Source organism: Cyanistes caeruleus, chromosome 4, assembly GCF_971803275.1.
Source record: "Cyanistes caeruleus chromosome 4, bCyaCae1.hap1.1, whole genome shotgun sequence".
Classification (NCBI taxonomy): domain Eukaryota; kingdom Metazoa; phylum Chordata; class Aves; order Passeriformes; family Paridae; genus Cyanistes; species Cyanistes caeruleus.
The window spans coordinates 1,788,945-1,807,688 of NC_141704.1; the positions used below are offsets into that span (position 1 = coordinate 1,788,945).

At 47.9% G+C, this 18,744-nt stretch overlaps 2 protein-coding genes across 2 annotated transcripts in view; one reads left to right on the forward strand and one right to left on the reverse strand.

Moving 5' to 3' along the window:
* TASOR2 (transcription activation suppressor family member 2) overlaps window positions 1-1,356 on the reverse strand; it is a 36,085-nt gene extending 34,729 nt beyond the window's left edge. Inside the window, exon 1 of the mRNA XM_086886326.1 lies at window positions 806-1,356. Coding sequence (XP_086742452.1) covers window positions 806-1,268 — 463 coding nt within the window. The 5' untranslated portion in view covers window positions 1,269-1,356. The remainder of the gene's footprint in view (window positions 1-805) is intronic.
* A 2,353-nt stretch (window positions 1,357-3,709) lies between these two features.
* On the forward strand, window positions 3,710-18,042 carry ASB13 (ankyrin repeat and SOCS box containing 13). The gene is made up of 6 exons (XM_086886363.1): window positions 3,710-4,459; window positions 6,284-6,471; window positions 12,055-12,205; window positions 12,971-13,105; window positions 14,421-14,612; window positions 16,214-18,042. The coding sequence occupies exons 1-6, from the start codon at window positions 4,225-4,227 to the stop codon at window positions 16,339-16,341; spliced, it is 1,029 nt and encodes a 342-aa protein (XP_086742489.1). The 5' UTR covers window positions 3,710-4,224; the 3' UTR covers window positions 16,342-18,042.
* Window positions 18,043-18,744: the final 702 nt, after the last annotated feature.

The following is an 18,744-nucleotide window of genomic DNA, read 5'->3' on the forward strand; positions in this document are numbered from 1 at the left end:
GGCACGGCGGGATGGAGCCAGGATCCGTGCTCTCCTTTAGGAAGGGTGGGATGGAGCCGGGATCCGTGATCTCCTTTAGGAAGGGCGGGATGGAGCCGGGATCCGTGCTCTCCTTTAGGAAGGGCGGGATGGAGCCGGGATCCGTGCTCTCCTTTAGGAAGGGTGGGATGGAGCCGGGATCCCTGTTCTCCTTTAGGAAGGGCGGGATGGAGCCGGGATTCCCCCGCTCCCAGGGAAGGGACGCATGGAGCCTCTCGCCTTCCCTTCCCTCACGAAGGAGCGGGATGGAGCCGCTCGCCTTCCCTTCCCTCAAGGAGGAGCGGGATGGAGCCGCTTCCCTTTCCTTCCCTCAAGGAGGAGCGGGATGGAGCCGCTTGCCTTCCCTTCCCTCACAGAGGAGCGGGATGGAGCCGCTTGCCTTCCCTTCCCTCAAGGAGGAGCGGGATGGAGCCGCTTGCCTTCCCTTCCCTCACAGAGGAGCGGGATGGAGCCGCTTGCCTTCCCTTACCTCAAGGAGGAGCGGGATGGAGCCGCTCGCCTTCCCTTCCCTCACAGAGGAGCGGGATGGAGCCGCTCGCCTTTCCTTCCCTCAAGGAGGAGCGGGATGGAGCCGCTCGCCTTTCCTTCCCTCAAGGGAGAAGCGGGATGGAGCCGCTCGCTTTTCCCTCCCTCACGAAGGAGCGGGATGGAACCGCTCGCCCTTCCCTCCCTCACGGAGGAGCGGCGTGGAGCCGGTAACCACCGCCCAAGTCGCAGGGAAGGGTGCGATGGAACCGCCCGCCCTCGCCCCCCCGGCCACGCTCACCCGTGCCCGGCTCGCCGCTCTCCCCGCGCCGCCTCTCGCCCATGGCCGGGGCTCGCTCGGGACCGTCCCTCAGGCCGCCCTCATGGCCGCCCCGCCCGGCCCCCGGCGCGGCCCCGCTACCGGGCCGGCGGCATGAGGCAGTGCGGGGCGGCCGCCGCCATCCGCCGTCCCCAGGAAGTGGAAGGACGGGGCGGGCAGGAGAAGAGGGAGGGAAGGAGGGGACGAGGGGCGGGAGCGGCGGGGAAAAAAACAGAAAGTGAAAACTGAACCGGAAAGACAGCGAGGGGCCGCCCGCGGGTTTTCCTCTTCCCGCGGTCACCGGCCCTTGGCTGCCCGTAGGCGGCTTTTCCTCTTCCGTGCCGGCCCTCGGCGCTGCTCGCTCGCTCCGAGCTCCTGCCGCGGCCATCGGTGTTTGTCCTTGGTGGGGACCTTGCCCCAGGCTTGCTCTGACCTCCTCCTCCATCGCCTCAGCCCCTCCATGCCTGACTTCAGCTCTTCCCGCTGTCGTCCCTCACATCATGGGGAGAGACTCCTTTCTTTCCTTCCCCCTCAGTGTTCTTCCTCTTTTGTGTCTCCCCCAGTTCCTCCCCGACCAGCTCAGTGATTGTTCGGCTCTTCCCGCTGCTCCTTCCCGCATTTTCCTGCTTTGAGCTCTCAGTTCCTTCCCCAGAGCCATGTTTTGGGCCTTCCTTCAGTCCCCAAACTCCTTTCCTTGTCCCCTCACATCATGGCCAGGGCTCCTTTTCTCACCTCGCTCTTCTCCCCTCAGTATTTTCCCTTAGTTCCTTGTTTAGGAACTTCCCTCGGTCCCATAACCCCATTTCCTCACCTTGAGTTCTTTTCCTCACTTCAGATCTTCCCCCTCAGTGTTTTCCCTCAGCTCCTTGTTTTGGGCCTTTCCTCAATCCCAAATTTCCTTATTCCCTCACACTTCGCACCATGGCCAGAGCACCTTCCCTCACCTCAGTCCTTCCCCCTCGGGATTTTTCAGGTGCAGAAAAACTTCCTTATTATTTATTTATCTTCTTTTTCTGCTTAAACCTCAATTTCTGTGGGTGTGGGTGTGGGTGTAGCCTGGAGCCAACCCGTGAGGGGTTTGGAGTAGGGGAAGGCTCTGAGGGGAAAGGAGGTGAGGGAAGTGATTTAAGGAATGATGTGAGGGGTGAGGAAAAGAAGGAATGGGGGAAAAGGGAATGAGGAAAGATCCAAAAAGGTAAAAAATAATGGGGAAGGGGATGAGGGGATCAGGGAAGGGGTTTGGGGTAGATTGAGGCTCTGAGGGAGAAGGAGGTGAGGGAAGGGATTTAAGGATGAGGGAAAGAGGGAATGAGGAGACTGAGGGAAGATCCAAAACGAGAAACTGAGGAAAACCATGGGGCCAGAAGAGATAAAAAATGAAGGGGAAGGGGCTGAGGGAAGGCCCTGAGGGGATCAGGGAAGGAATCTGGGGGGGGATTGAGGGAAGGCTCTGAGGGGGAAGGAGGTGAGGGAAGGGATTTAAGGAATGGCGTGAGGGGTGAGGGAAAGAAGGAATGAGGAGACTGAGGGAAGATCCAAATTGAGAAACTGATGAAAACCTCGGGGCCAGAAGAAATAAAAAATGGTGGGGAAGGCCCTGAGGGGATCAGGGAAGGGATTTTGAGGGGATTGAAGGCTCTGAGGGGGAAGGAGGTGAGGGAAGGAATTTAAAGAATGATGTGAGGGGTGAGGTAAAGAGGGAATGGGGGAAAAGGGACTGAGGAAAGATCCAAAAAGATAAAAAATGATGGGGAAGGGGCTGAGGGAAGGCCCTGAGGGGACCAGGGAAAGGATTTGGGGGGATTGAGGAAAGGCTCTGAGGGAGATGGAGGTGAGGGAAGGGATTTAAGGAATGATGTGAGGGGTGAGGGAAAGAGGGAATGAAGGAAGGGGGACTGAGGGAAGATCCAAAAAGATAAAAAATGATGGGGAAGGGGCTGAGGAGAGAAGGGGCTGAGGGGATCAGGGAAGGGATTTGGGGGGGATTGAGGGAAGGCTCTGGGGGGGATGGACTGAGTGAGGGAAGGGATTTAGGGAATGGTGTGAGGGGTGAGGGAAGGAAGGAATGAGGAGACTGAGAGAAATGAGAAACTGAGGAAAACCACAAGGCCAGAAGAGATAAAAAATGATGGGAAAAGGCCTTGAGGGAAGGGGCTGAGGGAAGAGCCAAAATGAGAAGCTGAGGGGCAAGGAGTGAGGTGAGGGAAGGGATTTAAGGAATGATGTGAGGGGTGAGGGAAAGAGGGAATGAAGGAAGGGGGACTGAGGGAAGATCCAAAAAGATAAAAAATGATGGGGAAGGGGCTGAGGGGGCCAAGGACGGCGATCCCTGAAGTCCCTTTCGCTGGTTCTGAGTCGTCTCATCCCAGTCCCAAACCCTACATGGAGCAGAAGAAACAGAAAATCATTTTTAGGGTTCACCAGAAACACCCAAAACACCTGAAAGGGTGAATGTTACAATCAATTTTGGAGCAGGGATATCTGGACTCACTCAACCTCTGACACAGGAGCTCGTAGGAGCTCCCTGTCCTAAGAGCTCCAGGTGCTGCTGGCCAGTGAAAAAAAATGAATTCAGAATGAATTTCTAAAATTAATTTGGAAGAAAAAGTGAATTTTTGGGGGGGCAGGACACCATATATAGCGAATTTCACAGCAAATTTTCCAGATCTGTGGGTTTTTCTAGTTCTTGCTGGCAGAGAAAAAGCTGGAATTCTTGCTGAGACGGAAGTACGTTCCTGATTGCCCTTTAAAGGGGGGAAAATCAACAGCCTCGAGCTAAGAGATGTGAGGAGATTCTGGGAAATCCCAAGAGCAGATCTGCAGTCAGAACATCCAAGTTTCCACCTCCAGTGGGATCATTCCCATCCCAGTATTCCCAGTAATCCCATCCCAGGAACCCCTGCACCCCATCCCAGTGTTCCCAGTTCCCCCATCCCAGTCCCCCCAGTAATCCCATCCCAGTGTCCCCAGTTCTCCCGTCCCAGTATCCCCACCCCAGTCTCCCCAGTATCCTCAACCCCAGTCTCCCCAGTTCTCCCATCCCAGTATCCCCACCCCAGTCTCCCCAGTACCCTCATTCCAGTATCCCCATTATCCTCACCCCAGTATCCCCAGTTCCCCCATCCCAGTATCCCCAGTATCCCCATCCCAGTATCCCGTTCCCCCATCCCAGTTCCCCCATTCCAGTATCCCCAGTATCCTCACCCCAGTATCCCCAGTTCCCCCATTCCAGTATCCCCAGTATCCTCACCCCAGTATCCCCAGTTCCCCCATCCCATTATCCCCGGTATCCCCACCGCGGTGTCCGCACTACAACTCCCGGCGTGCTCCGCGCGGGCCGCGCAGCCGCAGGAGGCCCGAGCCGCGGGACGAGGCCGCAGCGGCGGCTCTGGGGCCGGGCCATGGCGAGCCCGGGCTCGGGCAGCGGCTCCGTGCGGGACGACACCGGAGCAGAACCGGGCTCCATGCGGGAGGACACCGGGGCAGAACCGGGCTCCGTGCGGGACGACATCGGGGCAGAACCGGGCTCGAGTAGCGGCTCCGTGCGGGACGACATCGGGGCAGAACCGGGCTCCAGCAGCGGCTCCGTGCGGGGAATCATCGGGGCGGACCCGGGCTCCGTGTGGGGCGATATCGGTGCGGACCCGAGCTCGGGCAGCGGCTCCGTGTGGGGTGAAATCGGGGCAGAACCGGGCTCCGTGTGGGGTGACTGAACCGAGCTCCGTGTGGGGGACACCGGGGCAGAACCGAGCTCCGTGAGGGGTGAAGTCGGGGCAGAACCGGGCTCCGTGTGGGGTGACTGAACCGGGCTCCATGAGGGGGACACCGGGGAGAAGGGGAGAGGAGCCGGGGGACGGAGCCGCGCCGGGAGCGCTCGGCAGCCGCTCGGAGCGCCGGGTTCGGGGGGTTGCGGGATGGGTTTGGGGCTTGCGGGGTGGTTTTGGGGGCCAAAGTGTGGTTTTGGGTGTCAAAAAAGAGCGTTTTGGGAATGAAAGGATGGATTTTGGAGGCTGCAAGGTGGTTTTGGGTATTAAAGAGCGATTTGGGGGCTTCAAGATGGGTTTTGGGACTGCAGAACGCTTTTGGGGTTGCAGAATGGTTTTGGGTTGGGGGTTAAGGATGAGTTTGGGGGTTTAAGGATGGGTTTGAGAGTTTAAGGATAGATTTAAGGATAGGTTTGGGGGTTAAGAATGGGTTTGGAGGTTTAAGGATGGGTTTGGGGACTACATGATGGTTTTGGGAAGGAGTGGCCTTTGGCAAGGAAAGGGATAAGAGGATGCTCTTGGGACAGCGCGAGGACACCGGGAACGATCCTTGTGCCTCCCTAAATTCCCTGTTCCTACCTAAATTCCTGGGAAATTATCTGTGTTCCTCCCTAATTCCCTGCAGTGCTGTGGGATCAGGGCTGTTGGGATCAGGGCTGTGGGATCAGAGCTGTGGGATTGGAGCTGTGGGATCAGGACTGTGGGATCAGGGCTGTGGGATCAGAGCTGTGGGATCAGGGCTGTGGGATCAGAGCTGTGGGATTGGAGCTGTGGGATTGGAGCTGTGGGATCAGGACTGTGGGATCAGAGCTGTGGGATCAGGGCTGTGGGATCAGGACTGTGGGATCAGGGCTGTGGGATCAGAGCTGTGGGATCAGGGCTGTGGGATCAGAGCTGTGGGATCAGGGCTGTGGGATCAGAGCTGTGGGATTGGAGCTGTGGGATCAGGACTGTGGGATCAGGGCTGTGGGATCAGAGCTGTGGGATCAGGGCTGTGGGATCAGGGCTGTGGGATCAGGGCTGTGGGATCAGAGCTGTGGGATCAGAGCTGTGGGATCAGAGCTGTGGGATCAGGACTGTGGGATCAGAGCTGTGGGATCTGGGCTGTGGGATCAGGGCTGTGGGATTAGAGCTGTGGGATTGGAGATGTTCCCACCTTGGAGCTGCAGGTGCCCAAATCCTGGCCAGGCCAGCGGCTCGTGTCCCAATTCCCAGGGCAGGGACCCCTCCCACCATCCCAGGCTGCTCCCAGCCCTGTCCAGCCTGGCCTTGGACATTCCAGGGATCCAGGGGCTGCTCTGGGAATTCCAGCCCAGCCAGGAATTCCTTCCCCAGATCACATCCATCCCTGCCCTCTGGCAGTGGAAGCCATTTCCTGTGTCCTGTCCCTCCAGGCCTTGTCCCCAGTCCCTCTCCAGCTCTCCTGGAGCCCCTTGAATTCCTGGAATGTGCTGGAAGCTCTCCATCCTCACTCAGATTTGCTTCCCAGAGATTTCTGAGGAAGTCCCAGAGATTTTTGGGAAGTGCCTGTTGCTCCGCGCTGCCGGAGACATCAGCAAAGCAACGAGGACCTCACAAACCAATCCCTGGGAATTCCATCCCAGTTCCTCCAGGATAACCCAACCCATGCCGTGCCCACCTTTTCCCCACAGTTTTCCTGACTGAATCCCTGACTTTTTTCCCCCCTCTTTCCCAGCTTTCTGGGCTGACCGCACGCCGGTGCACGAGGCCGCCCGGCGCGGGGAGATCCGGCAGCTGCAGCAGCTGATCGAGAGCGGCGCCTGCGTCAACGCCCTCACCTACGACTCCATCACACCCCTGCACGAGGCCAGCCTCAGGGGACAGGCCCAGTGCGTCAAAATGCTCCTGGACGCGGGGGCCCAGGTGTGTTCCCATCCCTGATCCCACTGGGAATTCCCTGGGGTCCCTGCCCAGGGGATCTGGATCGCCCCGGAAGCGCTGGAGGCAAAAATAGGGTGAATGTTCTGGATGGATTTGGTGTGGGTTTGGGTCCTTGCTCTGAGAATCTGGAGAGTGTCCAGGGAAGGGGCTGGAGAATTCCTGAGGGAGCTGGAGAATTCCTGAGGGAGATGGGAAGGGGCTGGAGAATTCCTGAGGGAGATGGGAAGGGGCTGAAGAATTCCTTAGGGAGATGGGAAGGGGCTGGAGAATTCCTGAGGGAGATGGGAAGGGGCTGGAGAATTCCTGAGGGAGATGGGAAGGGGCTCAGCCTGGAGAAAAGGGGGATCTGGGGGAATTTCTGACTCTGCACAACTCCCTGCCAGGAGGGGACAGCTGGGGGGGATTTGGGATCTTATCCCAGGGAACAGGGACAGGAGGAGAGGGAACGGCCTCAGGATGGGCCAGGGAATGTTTGGGTTGGGTTGGGTTGGATTTCAGGGAAAATTCCCGCATGGAAAAGGTTGTGAAGTGTTGGAATGAGCTGCCCAGGGCAGGGGGGAGTCGCCATCCCTGGAGGAATTCCAGAGCCCTGTGGATGTGGCCCCTGGGGACAGGGAAGGGCTGGGAATGGTTGGATTCCATCCTAGAAAGTCTTTTCCAACCAAAACGATTCCCTGGCTCCAGCAATCCCATCCCTGGATCCAGGAATCCCATCCCTGGATCCAGGAATCCCATCCCTGGCTCCAGCAATCCCATCCCTGGATCCAGGAATCCCATCCCTGGATCCAGCAATCCCATCCCTGGCTCCAGCAATCCCATCCCTGGATCCAGCAATCCCATCCCTGGATCCAGCAATCCCATCCCTGGATCCAGGAATCCCATCCCTGGATCCAGGAATCCCATCCCAGCAGGGAAGGAGCTGGGATGATCCCATTCCCAGTGGGATTTGTGTGGGAGGCCGAGCCAGGCTCACACCCAGGGGCGATTCCAGCTGGGAATTCCATACTTGGGATCAACTCATTCCCTGATCCCGTTGTGAGCTCAAGCTGTGCCAGGGGATATTTACATTGGAGTGAGAATTCCAGCTGGGAAAAAGGCAGGAAAAGCTGAAATATCCGGAGCAGGGACAGATTCCACATTCCCAGAGAGATTCCATCCCATCCACATTCCCACAGAAACCATTCCTGACCTTTCCCATCCCAAAATCCTAATGGAGCTTTTTCTTATACATTTTTACATGTTTCTATATTTATAATTTATATATTTATATATATTCTTATATATTTTGTATATATTTTTATATTTTTATATATTTTTATATTTTTTTATATATTTTTATTTTTTTCATGTTTTTGTGTATTTTTATAACTTATATGTTTTTATGTGTTTATATATAATTTATGTATTTTATATATTTATACAAAAAATATTTATATACTTATAATTTATGTGTTTTATATTTTACACCTTTCTATATTTATATATTTTATATTTTTTTACTTATAATTTATATAGTTTTATATTTCATACATTTATATGTTCATAATTTCTATCTTTCTATGTTTATATATTTATAAATTTATGTTTTTATATTTTTATATTTATAATTTATATATTTTTATAATTTATGGATTTATATATGCATAGATTTTTATTTATATACATTTTTATATTTATGTATTTCTATATTTATAACATACAATTTCATATTTTTATGCTTATAAAATTAAATGATGTAAGTTACATATATTTATATTTATATATACTTTACATGCATATTTAAATTATATATATTTTATGTATTTATATATTTATATCTATTTTTATATATTAATATATATTAGTATATTTTTATAATATATTAATTACCTCAATGATAACTAATTAATTTTTATTTTTATATATGCAAATTATAACTAATAAATATTTATTTATGAACAAATTATATAACTAATAAATTTTTATTTATTTATAAACAAATTATAACTAATAATTTTTTGGTTTTTTTATATACAAGTGTTACAAGAGAATCAAAACAACACAAGAAGCAGAATAACAGCAATTTAACAATAATAGTAAAATAATAATAAATTTAAATAAATAATAATTTAATAATAAATAAAAATAGTAAATTTAATAATAAATTTTAAATAATAGTAAAATAATAATAGCATTAATTCCATCAGTTGTGAAATACATAATATAAATATAAATATAAATAGCAATATCATTAATAATTAGCAATTTAATAGTAAAATAATAATAACATTAATTCTAGCAATTCTCTTATATATATAATATAAATATCAATATCAATATTAACAATAATAGTAATTTAATAATAAAATAACAGCATGAATTCCATCAGTTGCCATATATATATAATAGAAATAGAAATAAAGCTATCAATATCAATATTGATATCATTAATAATAATAGTAATTTAATAGTAAAATAATAGTAGCATTAATTCCATCAGTTACCTTATAAATAGAAATGGAAATAAAGCTATCAATATCAATATTGACATCATTAATAATAATAGTAATTTAATAGTAAAATAATAGCATGAATTCCATCAGTTGCCATATATATATAATAGAAATAGAAACAAAACTATCAATATCAATATTGATATCAATATCAATGACAATATTGATATAATTAGTAATAATAGTAATTTAATAGTAAAATAATAATAAAATTAATTCTATCAGTTGACTTATATATGTAATATAAATATCAGTATCAATATTAACAATAATAGTAATTTAATTGTAAAATAATAGCATGAATTCCATCAGTTGAAATATATATAATATAAATATAAATATAAATATAAATGCAAATATCACTAATAACAATAGTAATTTAATAGTAAAATAATAATAGCATTAGTTCCATCAGTTGCCCTATATATTATAAATAGAAATAGAAATAAAGCAATCAATATCAATATTGATATCAATATCAATATTGATATAATTAATAATAATAGTAATTTAATAGTAAAATAATAGTAGCATTAATTCTATCAGTTGCCTTATATATATAATACAAATATCAATATTAACAATAATAGTAATTTAATAGTAAAATAATAGCATGAATTCCATCAGTTGCCTTATATATAATAGAAATATCAATATTAACAATAATAGTAATTTAATAGTAAAATAATAATAGCATGAATTATATCAGTTGTATATATATAAAATAAATATAAGTATAAATATAAGTATGAATATAAGTTTAAATATAAATATAAGTACAAATATAAATATAAATATAAGTGTAGATGTAAATATAAATATCATTAATAACAATAGTAATTTAATATTAAAGTAATAATAGCATTAGTTACATCAGCTGTTGGATATATATATAACATAAGTATAAGTAAAAATACAAGTGTAAATATGAATATAGATATAAGTATAAAAGTAAATATAAATACCGATATCAAATACCAATATCATTAATAATAATCGTAATTTAATAGTTAAACACCCATAGCATGAATTCTATCGTTTGTCATATATATGTAATATAAATATAAATAGAACCCAAAATATCAATATAGATATCGATATCAATATCAGTATCACTATCAATGTTGATATCATTACCAGTATCAATATTGATATCAATATCAATATCAGTATTTATATCAATACCAGTATCAATATCGCTATCAATATCAGTAACTATAGCAATATCAGTTTCAATGTTGATATCAATACCAGTGTCAATATTAATATCTATATCAATATCAGCACCAGTATCAATACTGGTGTCAATATTGATATCAATATTGGTAACAGTATCAATACCAATATCAGTGTCAATATCGGTATCAATATCAGTATCAATATCAATACCAGTATCAATATTGGTATTAATATCAATACCAATATAAATATCAGTATCAATACCAGCATCAATATTGATATCAATACCAATATCATTATCAGTATCAATACCAGTATCAGTATCGATATCAAAATCAATACCAATATAAATATCAATACCAATATCAGTATCCATATCAGTATCAATATCAGTATCAATATTGATATCAATACCAATATCAGTATCCAGTATCAGTATCAATATTGATATCAATATCGGTATCAATATCAGTATCAACATCCATATCAGTGTCAATATTCATACTGATATGTTTATCAGTATCAATACCAGTATTGGTATCAGTACCAATATCAATATCAATACCAATACCAATACCAATACCAGTATTGATCCTCTCCGCTCAGGTGGACGCTCGGAACATCAATGGCAGCACTCCTCTGTGTGACACCTGTGCCTAGAGCAGTGTGGGGTGTTGATATCAGTATCGATATCGATGATATCAATGCTGATATTGATGATATCAATACCAATACCAATACCAATACCAGTATTGATCCTCCCCGCTCAGATGGACGCTCGGAACATTGACGGCAGCACTCCTCTGTGTGACACCTGTGCCTTGGGTAGCGTGGGGTGTCGATATCAGTACTGATATCAATATCAATATTTGTACCAATATCGATATTGATGATATCAGTACCAATACCAGTACCAATATCAATATTGATCCTCTCTGCTCAGGTGGATGCATGGCACATCAACGGCAGCACTCCTCTGTGTGACGCCTGTGCCTCAGGCAGCGTGGGGTGTCGATATCAGTACCAATATTGATATCAGTACCAATATCAGTACCAATATCAATACCAATATCAGTACCAATACAGATATTGATCCTGTCTGTTCAGGTGGACGCTCGGAACACTGACAGCAGCACTCCTCTGTGTGACCACTCGGGCAGTGTGGAGTGTCAATATCAGTACCAATATCGATATTAGTACCAATATCAGTACCAATACCAATATCAATACTGATACCAATACTGATATTGATCCCGTCTGTTCAGGTGGACGCTTGGAACATCAACAGCAGCACTCCTCTGTGTGACGCGTGTGCCTCGGGCAGTGTGGGGTGTCAATATCAGTACTGATATTGATATCGATGATATCAATGCTGATATTGATGATTTCAATACCAGTATCAATACCAGTATTGATCCTCTTTGCTCAGGTGGATGCTCGGAACATCAACAGCAGCACTCATCTGTGTGACACCTGTGCCTCAGGCAGTGTGGAGTGTTGATATCAGTACCAATATTGATATCAGTATCATTGCCAATATCAATACCAATGATATCAATACCAGTACCAATACCAGTATTGATCCTGTCTGTTCAAGTGGATGCTCGGGACATTGATGGCAGCACTCCACTGTGTGACCACTTGGGCAGTGTGGGGTGTTGATATCAGTACTGATATTGGTATTGATGATATCAATACCAATACCAGTACCAATACCAGTATTGATCCTCTCTGTTCAGGTGGACGCTCGGAGCATTGACGGCAGCACTCCTCTGTGTGACGCCTATGCCTCGGGCAGTGTGGGGTGTTGATATCAGTACCAATATCAGTACTGATATCGATATCAATGATATCAATACCAATACCAATACCGATATTGATCCCGTCTGTTCAGGTGGACGCTCGGAACATTGACGGCAGCACTCCTCTGTGTGACGCCTGTGCCTCGGGCAGCGTGGAGTGCGTGCGGCTGTTGCTGGCGCACGGCGCCAAGGTGAACCCTCCGCTCTACACGGCGTCACCGCTGCACGAGGCCTGCATGAACGGTACGGGCTGGGGAGCGGGATGGACAAGGGAGCTTCCTGGTGGGAAAGGGATGGGAAAACTTCCAGGTGGGAAAGGGTTGGGAAAACCTCCCCAGCTGAGCAGGAAAGGGACAGGAAAATCTCCATTTTTCCCTGCAGAGACCCCTCTGATCCCATTCTGATCCCGTTTTTCCCATTTCTGATCCCAGTTTTCCCAGATTTGATCCTGTTTTTCCCTGCAGAGGCCTCTTCCTTTTCCCTGGCTAAATCCACTTTTCCCTGCCTGGAATTACTTTTCCATGGATAAATTTCCTTATCCATGGATAAATCCCCTTTTCCCTGGATAAATTCCCTTTTCCCTGCCTGGATTCCCTCTTCCCCATCTGAATTTCCTTTTCCTTGGATAAATTTCCTTTTTCCTCCCTGGATTCCCTTTTCCCTGCCTGGAATTCCCATTTCCTTGGATAAATCCTCTTTTCCCTGGATAAATTCCCTTTTTCTCTGCCTAGAATTCCTTTTCCCTGCCTAAATCCCTTTTTCCCTGGCTAACCCCCATTTCCTTGCCCAGATCCCCTTTTCCCGGTGGGATTTTCCTGGTGGGATTTTCCCGGCGGGATTTCCCTGGTGGGATCATCTCCACCACCAGCGGGCGATCCCTCGGAATCTTGCTTGGATTCCCTAAGGAACCCTCCGTTCCTCAGGGTGAATTCCCGGCCGGAATTCTCCCGGGGCCCCTCGAGTCCGTTCCCGTTTTCCCATGGGATTTTCCCGTTTTTCCGGCCGCAGGGAGCTCGGAGTGCGTGCAGCTCCTCATCGACGTGGGCGCCAACCTGGAGGCTCACGACTGCCACTTCGGGACTCCGCTGCACGTGGCCTGCGCGCGCCAGCACCTGCGCTGCGCCAAGCTGCTGCTGCAGGCGGGTACGTACGGCGTTCCTGGCATTCCCGGTGACCTTCCCGGTGTTCCTGGTGACCTTCCCGGTGTTCTTGGCATTCCTGGTGTTCCCGGTGTTCCTGGTGCCCTTCCCAGTGTTCCTGGTGTTCCTGGCATTCCCGGTGTTCCCAGTGACCTTCCCGGTGTTCCCAGCATCCCTCTGCCATTCCCAACCTTCCCGGTGTTCCTAGTGCCCTTCCTGGTGTTCCCAGTGTTCCTGGCATTCCTAGTGTTCCTGGTGCCCTTCCCGGTGTTCCCTGTGCCCTTCCCGGCGTTCCCGGTGTTCCCGGTGTTCCCGGTGTTCCCGGCATCCCTCTGCCATTCCCAGCCTTCCTGGTGTTCCTGACGTTACTGGCATTCCCAGCATTCCCAGTATTCCTGGTATTCCTGATATTCCTGGTGTTCCCAGCATTCCCGTCTTTCCTGCCATTCCCAGCATTCCTGGCCGGCATTCCCGGCATTTTTGCCATTCCCAGCATTCCCGGCCTTCCCAGCCTTCATTCCCTGCCGGATCCCTTTCCCCTCAGATGCCTTTCCCCGCCAAATCCCGTTCCTGCCTGGATCCCTTTCCCAGCCCCATCCCCTTTCTCCACTGGATCCCATTTCCCCCCTGGACCCTTTTCCCGCCCAGATCCCGTTTCCCCAGCTGGATCCTGCCTGGATCCCTTTCCCCATCCGGATCCCATTTCCCCCTTGGATCCCTTTCCCTCCCAGATCCCTTTCCCTGCTGGATCCCGTTTCCCCCAGATCTCTTTCCCCACTCAGCCCTTTTCTCCACCAGGTCCCATTTACCCAGCTGGATCCTGCCTGGATCCTTTCCCTCCACCAGATCCCGGATCCCCTGATCCCGGCTCCATGCCCTTTCACCCCCGGATCCCGTTTCCCCCTCAGATCCCAGATCTCCCCAGATCCCGGATCTCCTAATCCTGGCTCCCCCTGATCCTGGCTCCCCTGATCTTGGCTCCATGCCCTTTCCCCCCTGGATCCCCAGATCCCATTTCCCCCCTGGATCCCAGCTCCCTGAATCCCGAATCCCCATATCCCAGCTCCCCCAGATCCCAGATCCCCATATCCCAGCTCCCCAGATCCCATTTCCTCCCTGCTCCCAGCTCCCCAATCCCGGCTCCATGCCCTTTCCCCCCTGGATCCCGGCTCCCCAGATCCCATTTCGCCCCTGGATCCTGGATCCTGGCTCCCCAGATCCCATTTCCACCCTGGATATCCCCAGATCCCCAGATCCCATTTACCCCCCAATCCCCAATCCCGCATCCCCGGATCTCCAGGTGTTTTTCCCGGTTTCAGGAGCGCAGGTGAACGCGGCCAAGCTTCACGAGACAGCGCTGCACCACGCGGCCAAGGCGCGCTGCGCCGCCCTGGTCCGGCTCCTGGTGGAGTTCGGAGCCGACGTCAACGCCCGCGACAACCGTGGCCGGAAACCCTCGGACTACAGCGGGAACGGCGGAGCCGCCGCCCGCTGCTTCCAGTTCTACGAGAGTGAGTGGGGAATTCCCACTTTTCCCGGGAATTCGGGAAGAGACGCGCGTGGAGACGGGGATGTGCCGGTGGCGGGGATTGGAAGGGTTGTCTGATCCCGGAGATTATCCGATCCCGAGGATTGTCTGATCCCAGGGATTGTCTGATCCCGTGGATTATCCGATCCCAGGGATTGATCCCGAGGATTGTCTGATCCCAGGGATTATCCCGTTTTTCCCCATTTTTCCCTATTCCTGACCCATTTTTCCCATTTTCCCCCATTTTCCCCATTTCTGACCCATTTCTCTCCTCCTTTCTCCCATTTTTCCCCATTCCTGACCCATTTTTCCCTGTTTTTCCCTGTTCCTGACCGGTTTCTCTCCCGTTTTTCCCCGTTGTTTTTCCCCATTTTTCCCATTTCCTGACATTTTTCTCTCCCATTTTTCCCTGTTTCTCCCCATTTTTTCTGACCTGTTTTTCTCCCATTTCTCTCCCGTTTTTCCCCATTGTATTTTCCCTGTTGTTTTTCCCAATGGTTCCTGACATTTTTCTCTCCCATTTTTCCCCATTTTTCCCATTTCCTGACCCATTTCTCTCCCATTTTTCCCCGTTGTTTTTCCCCATTGTTGTTTTTTCCTGTTTCCTGACCCATTTTTCCCCATTTTTCCCATTTCCTGACCCATTTCTCTCCCGTTTCTCTCCCGTTTTTCCTGACGTGTTTCTCTCCCATTTTTCCAATTTCCTGACCCATTTTTCCATTTTCCCCATTTCCTGACCCATTTCTCTCCCGTTTCTCTCCCATTTTTCCTGACATGTTTCTCTCCCATTTTTCCATTTCCTGACGTGTTTCTCTCCCGTTTTTCCCTGTTTTCCCGTTTCCTGACCCATTTCTCTCCCGTTTTCCTGTTTCCTGACCTGTTTCTCTCCCGTTTTTCCCTGTTTTTTTTCCCCATTGTTTTCCCCATTTCCTGACGTTTTTCTCTCCCATTTTTCCCATTTCCTGACCCACTTCTCTCCCGTTTGTTTCTCTCCCATTTTTCCTGACGTTTCTCTCCCGTTTTTCCCATTTCCTGACCTGTTTCTCTCCCATTTTTCCCGTTTTTCCTGTTTTTCCCATTTCCTGACCTGTTTCTCTCCGTTTGTTTCTCTCCCATTTTTCCCGTTTTTCTCCCATTTTCCCATTTCCTGACCCGTTTCCCGTTTTTCCCGTTTTTCCCATTTCCTGACCCGTTTCTCTCCAGTTTTTCCCCGTTTTTCCTGTTTCCTGACCCGTTTCTCTCCCATTTTCCCATTTCCTGACCCGTTTCTCTCCCGTTTTCCCATTTCCTGACCCGTTTCTCTCCCGTTTTTCTCGTTTTTCCTGTTTTTCCCATTTCCTGACCCGTTTCTCTCCCGTTTTTCCCATTTCCTGACCCGTTTCTCTCCCGTTTTTCCCGTTTTTCCCATTTCCTGACCCGTTTCTCTCCCGTTTTTCCCATTTTTCCTGTTTTTCCCATTTCCTGACCCGTTTCTCTCCCGTTTTTCCCGTTTTTCCTGTTTTTCCCATTTCCTGACCCGTTTCTCTCCCATTTTCCCATTTCCTGACCCGTTTCTCTCCCATTTTTCCATGTTTTTTCCCGCAGGAACGCCGCTGTCCCTGGCCCAGCTGTGCCGCCTGGCCGTGCGCCGAGCCGCCGGCCAACGCGGGCAGCACAAAATCTCCAAGCTGCAAATCCCGCCCCGGCTCATCCGCTTCCTCTCCTACGACTGAATCCCAGGAATCCCGGCAATTCCAGAGGATTTCTCCTTCTCTTCTACCTCCCCCACCCCATAAAAAATCCGTGTTAATTTCATTGGAGGCGCTGCTGTGACCGGGATTGCTCAGGAATTCCTCTTTCCCCTCGGAATTTCCCCCGGGTTGGGAATTTCGAGCTCTTCCGGGTGGATTCCCCTTCCCGGATTTTCCCGGATTTCCTCTGTGGGATGCAGCCAGGGGGGAGGGGGGAGGGGTAAATGTGGAGCGGGAATCATTCCAGGCAGGAATTCCGCGCTCCGGAGCCGCTCGGCAGCTCCGATCCCGTTTCGATCCTGATTTTCCCTGCAGAGACCACTCTGATCCCGATTTTCCCATTTTCATCCCGATTTTCCCATTTCTGTTCCCATTTTTCCCATTTCTTATCCTGATTTTCCCATTTTCATCCCATTTTTCCCATTTTCATCCCATTTTTCCCATTTTCATCTAATTTTTCCCATTTCTGATCCCGTTTTTCCCTGCAGGGCCCATCCATCCCCTTCTGGCAGATCCCAGCTGGAATTCCAGGATTTTTGGGAATAACCCGGGACACTTTTCCCAGGAGGGGAAATCCTTGGGATCGGATCCCACCCTCGGGAATAACCCCGGGACAATTCCCTGGAAATCTGGGAATTCCCTATTTCACCATTCCCTGGGGGCTGGAGGCCGCAGCTCGGGAATTTCGTGAATTTTGGGAATTTTTGGGGTTTTTCCAGGAGCATCCAGAGGAATGTTTGTCCCATTCCCAGACCTTTCCCTGATCTCTTGGGATCCAGCAGGAGATCCGGGAATTTCGGGATGGATTTTCCCCCTCTGGAGCTCTTTTCCCAATCCTGGAGCCTCTCCTGGGCTTGGGATTGGAATTCCCGGCTGGAATTCCCGGCTGGAATTTTGTCCTTGGATGTTTGAGCCGGAATTCTCCTCCCCCTTCTGGATTTTCCCTGTTTTTCCCACTAATCCCAGAAAACCGCCGAGCTTCCCGACGATCCCTCCAGAACCCCCGGAATCCACCGGGAACGCGGAGCTGGAGGAGTTTTTATGGGAATTCCTTTTCCCTTGGATCTGTTCCTCCCCTTTCTCATCCTGAAAAATCCCAAATCCTGCCGGTCCCATCCCCCTTTTTGGGATTCCCACAAATCCGGAATTGTGGAAGCTCAGGGAAGCCCCGGAAATGATTTTGGGGTTTTTTATTTTGTGGGATTCATCCCTGGGAATGGCAGGAAAGAGCTTGGGTGGGAGAATTTAGGGATCCCAAATTCCCTTCCTTGGATCCCAAATTCCCTTTAAGAATTCCCATATTCCCTTTTAGGATCCCAAATTCCCTTTCTTGGATCCCAAATCCCATTTTAGGGTCCCAAATTCCCTTTTAGGATCCCAAATCCCATTTTAGGATCCCAAATCCCATTTTAGGATCCCAAATCCCCTTTCCAGGATCCCAGATTCCCTTTTAGGATCCCAAATTCCTGTTCTTGAATCCCAAATTCCCTTTTTAGGATCCCAAATCCCTTTTTAGGATCCCAAATTTCCTTTCAGGATCCCAAATTCCCTTCTAGGATCCCAAATTCCCTTTCAGGCGTTTTCCCAACCCTCCCGATCCCGGTAAAACAATGGAATTACAAAATCCAAGTTTTCCTTGGAAAAGCAGGAAGATTCCAACAATAAATTCCCGAATTCCGTGGATTTCGCCTTCGTTTTTCCCGGATTTTTCAGTTTGGGGTTTTTTATTTTCCCTAAAATCCACTTTAGGAATTCCTGGAGATGGGAATGGGGAGAGCCCCGGGCTGGAATTCCAGCCTGGAAAAACGGGAATGGTTGGATTTGGGCTGTGGCCTCTCCTGATCCAGGGATTGCTGGGAATAATTCCATGAATCCCATTCATTCATCCCATTTATTCCATTAATCCCGTTAATACCATTTATGCCATTAATTCCATGAATTCCATTCATTAATTCCGTTTATTTCATTAATTAATTGCATTTATTCCATTTATTAATTCCATGAATTCTGTTTATTCCATCAATCAATTCAATTTATTGTTTCCATTTATTCCATTTATTCCATGAATTCCATTCATTCATTTCATTTATTCCATTAATTCCATATATTCCATTTATTAATTCCATTTATTCCATTTGTTCCATTAATTCATTCAATTAATTAATTCCATTTATTAATTCCATTTATTCCATTTATTAATTCCATTTATTCCATGAATTCCATTCATTAATTCCATGTATTCCATTTATTAATTCCATTAAATCCATTAATTCCATTAATTAATTCAGTTTATTCCATTTATTAATTCCATGTATTCCATTTATTCCATGAATTCCATTCATTAATTCCATGAATTCCATTCATTAATTCCATTAATTCCATTAA

Excerpts from the sequence above, each read along its gene's own strand:
- ASB13 (XM_086886363.1), top strand. The coding sequence starts at position 4,225 with ATGGCGAGCCCGGGCTCGGGCAGCGGCTCCGTGCGGGACGACACCGGA. Across the intron at positions 4,460-6,283 it reads CTCCGTGTGGGGCGATATCG|CTTTCTGGGCTGACCGCACG; the intron begins GTGCGGACCCGA and ends CCTCTTTCCCAG. Across the intron at positions 14,613-16,213 it reads CTGCTTCCAGTTCTACGAGA|GAACGCCGCTGTCCCTGGCC; the intron begins GTGAGTGGGGAA and ends TTTTTCCCGCAG.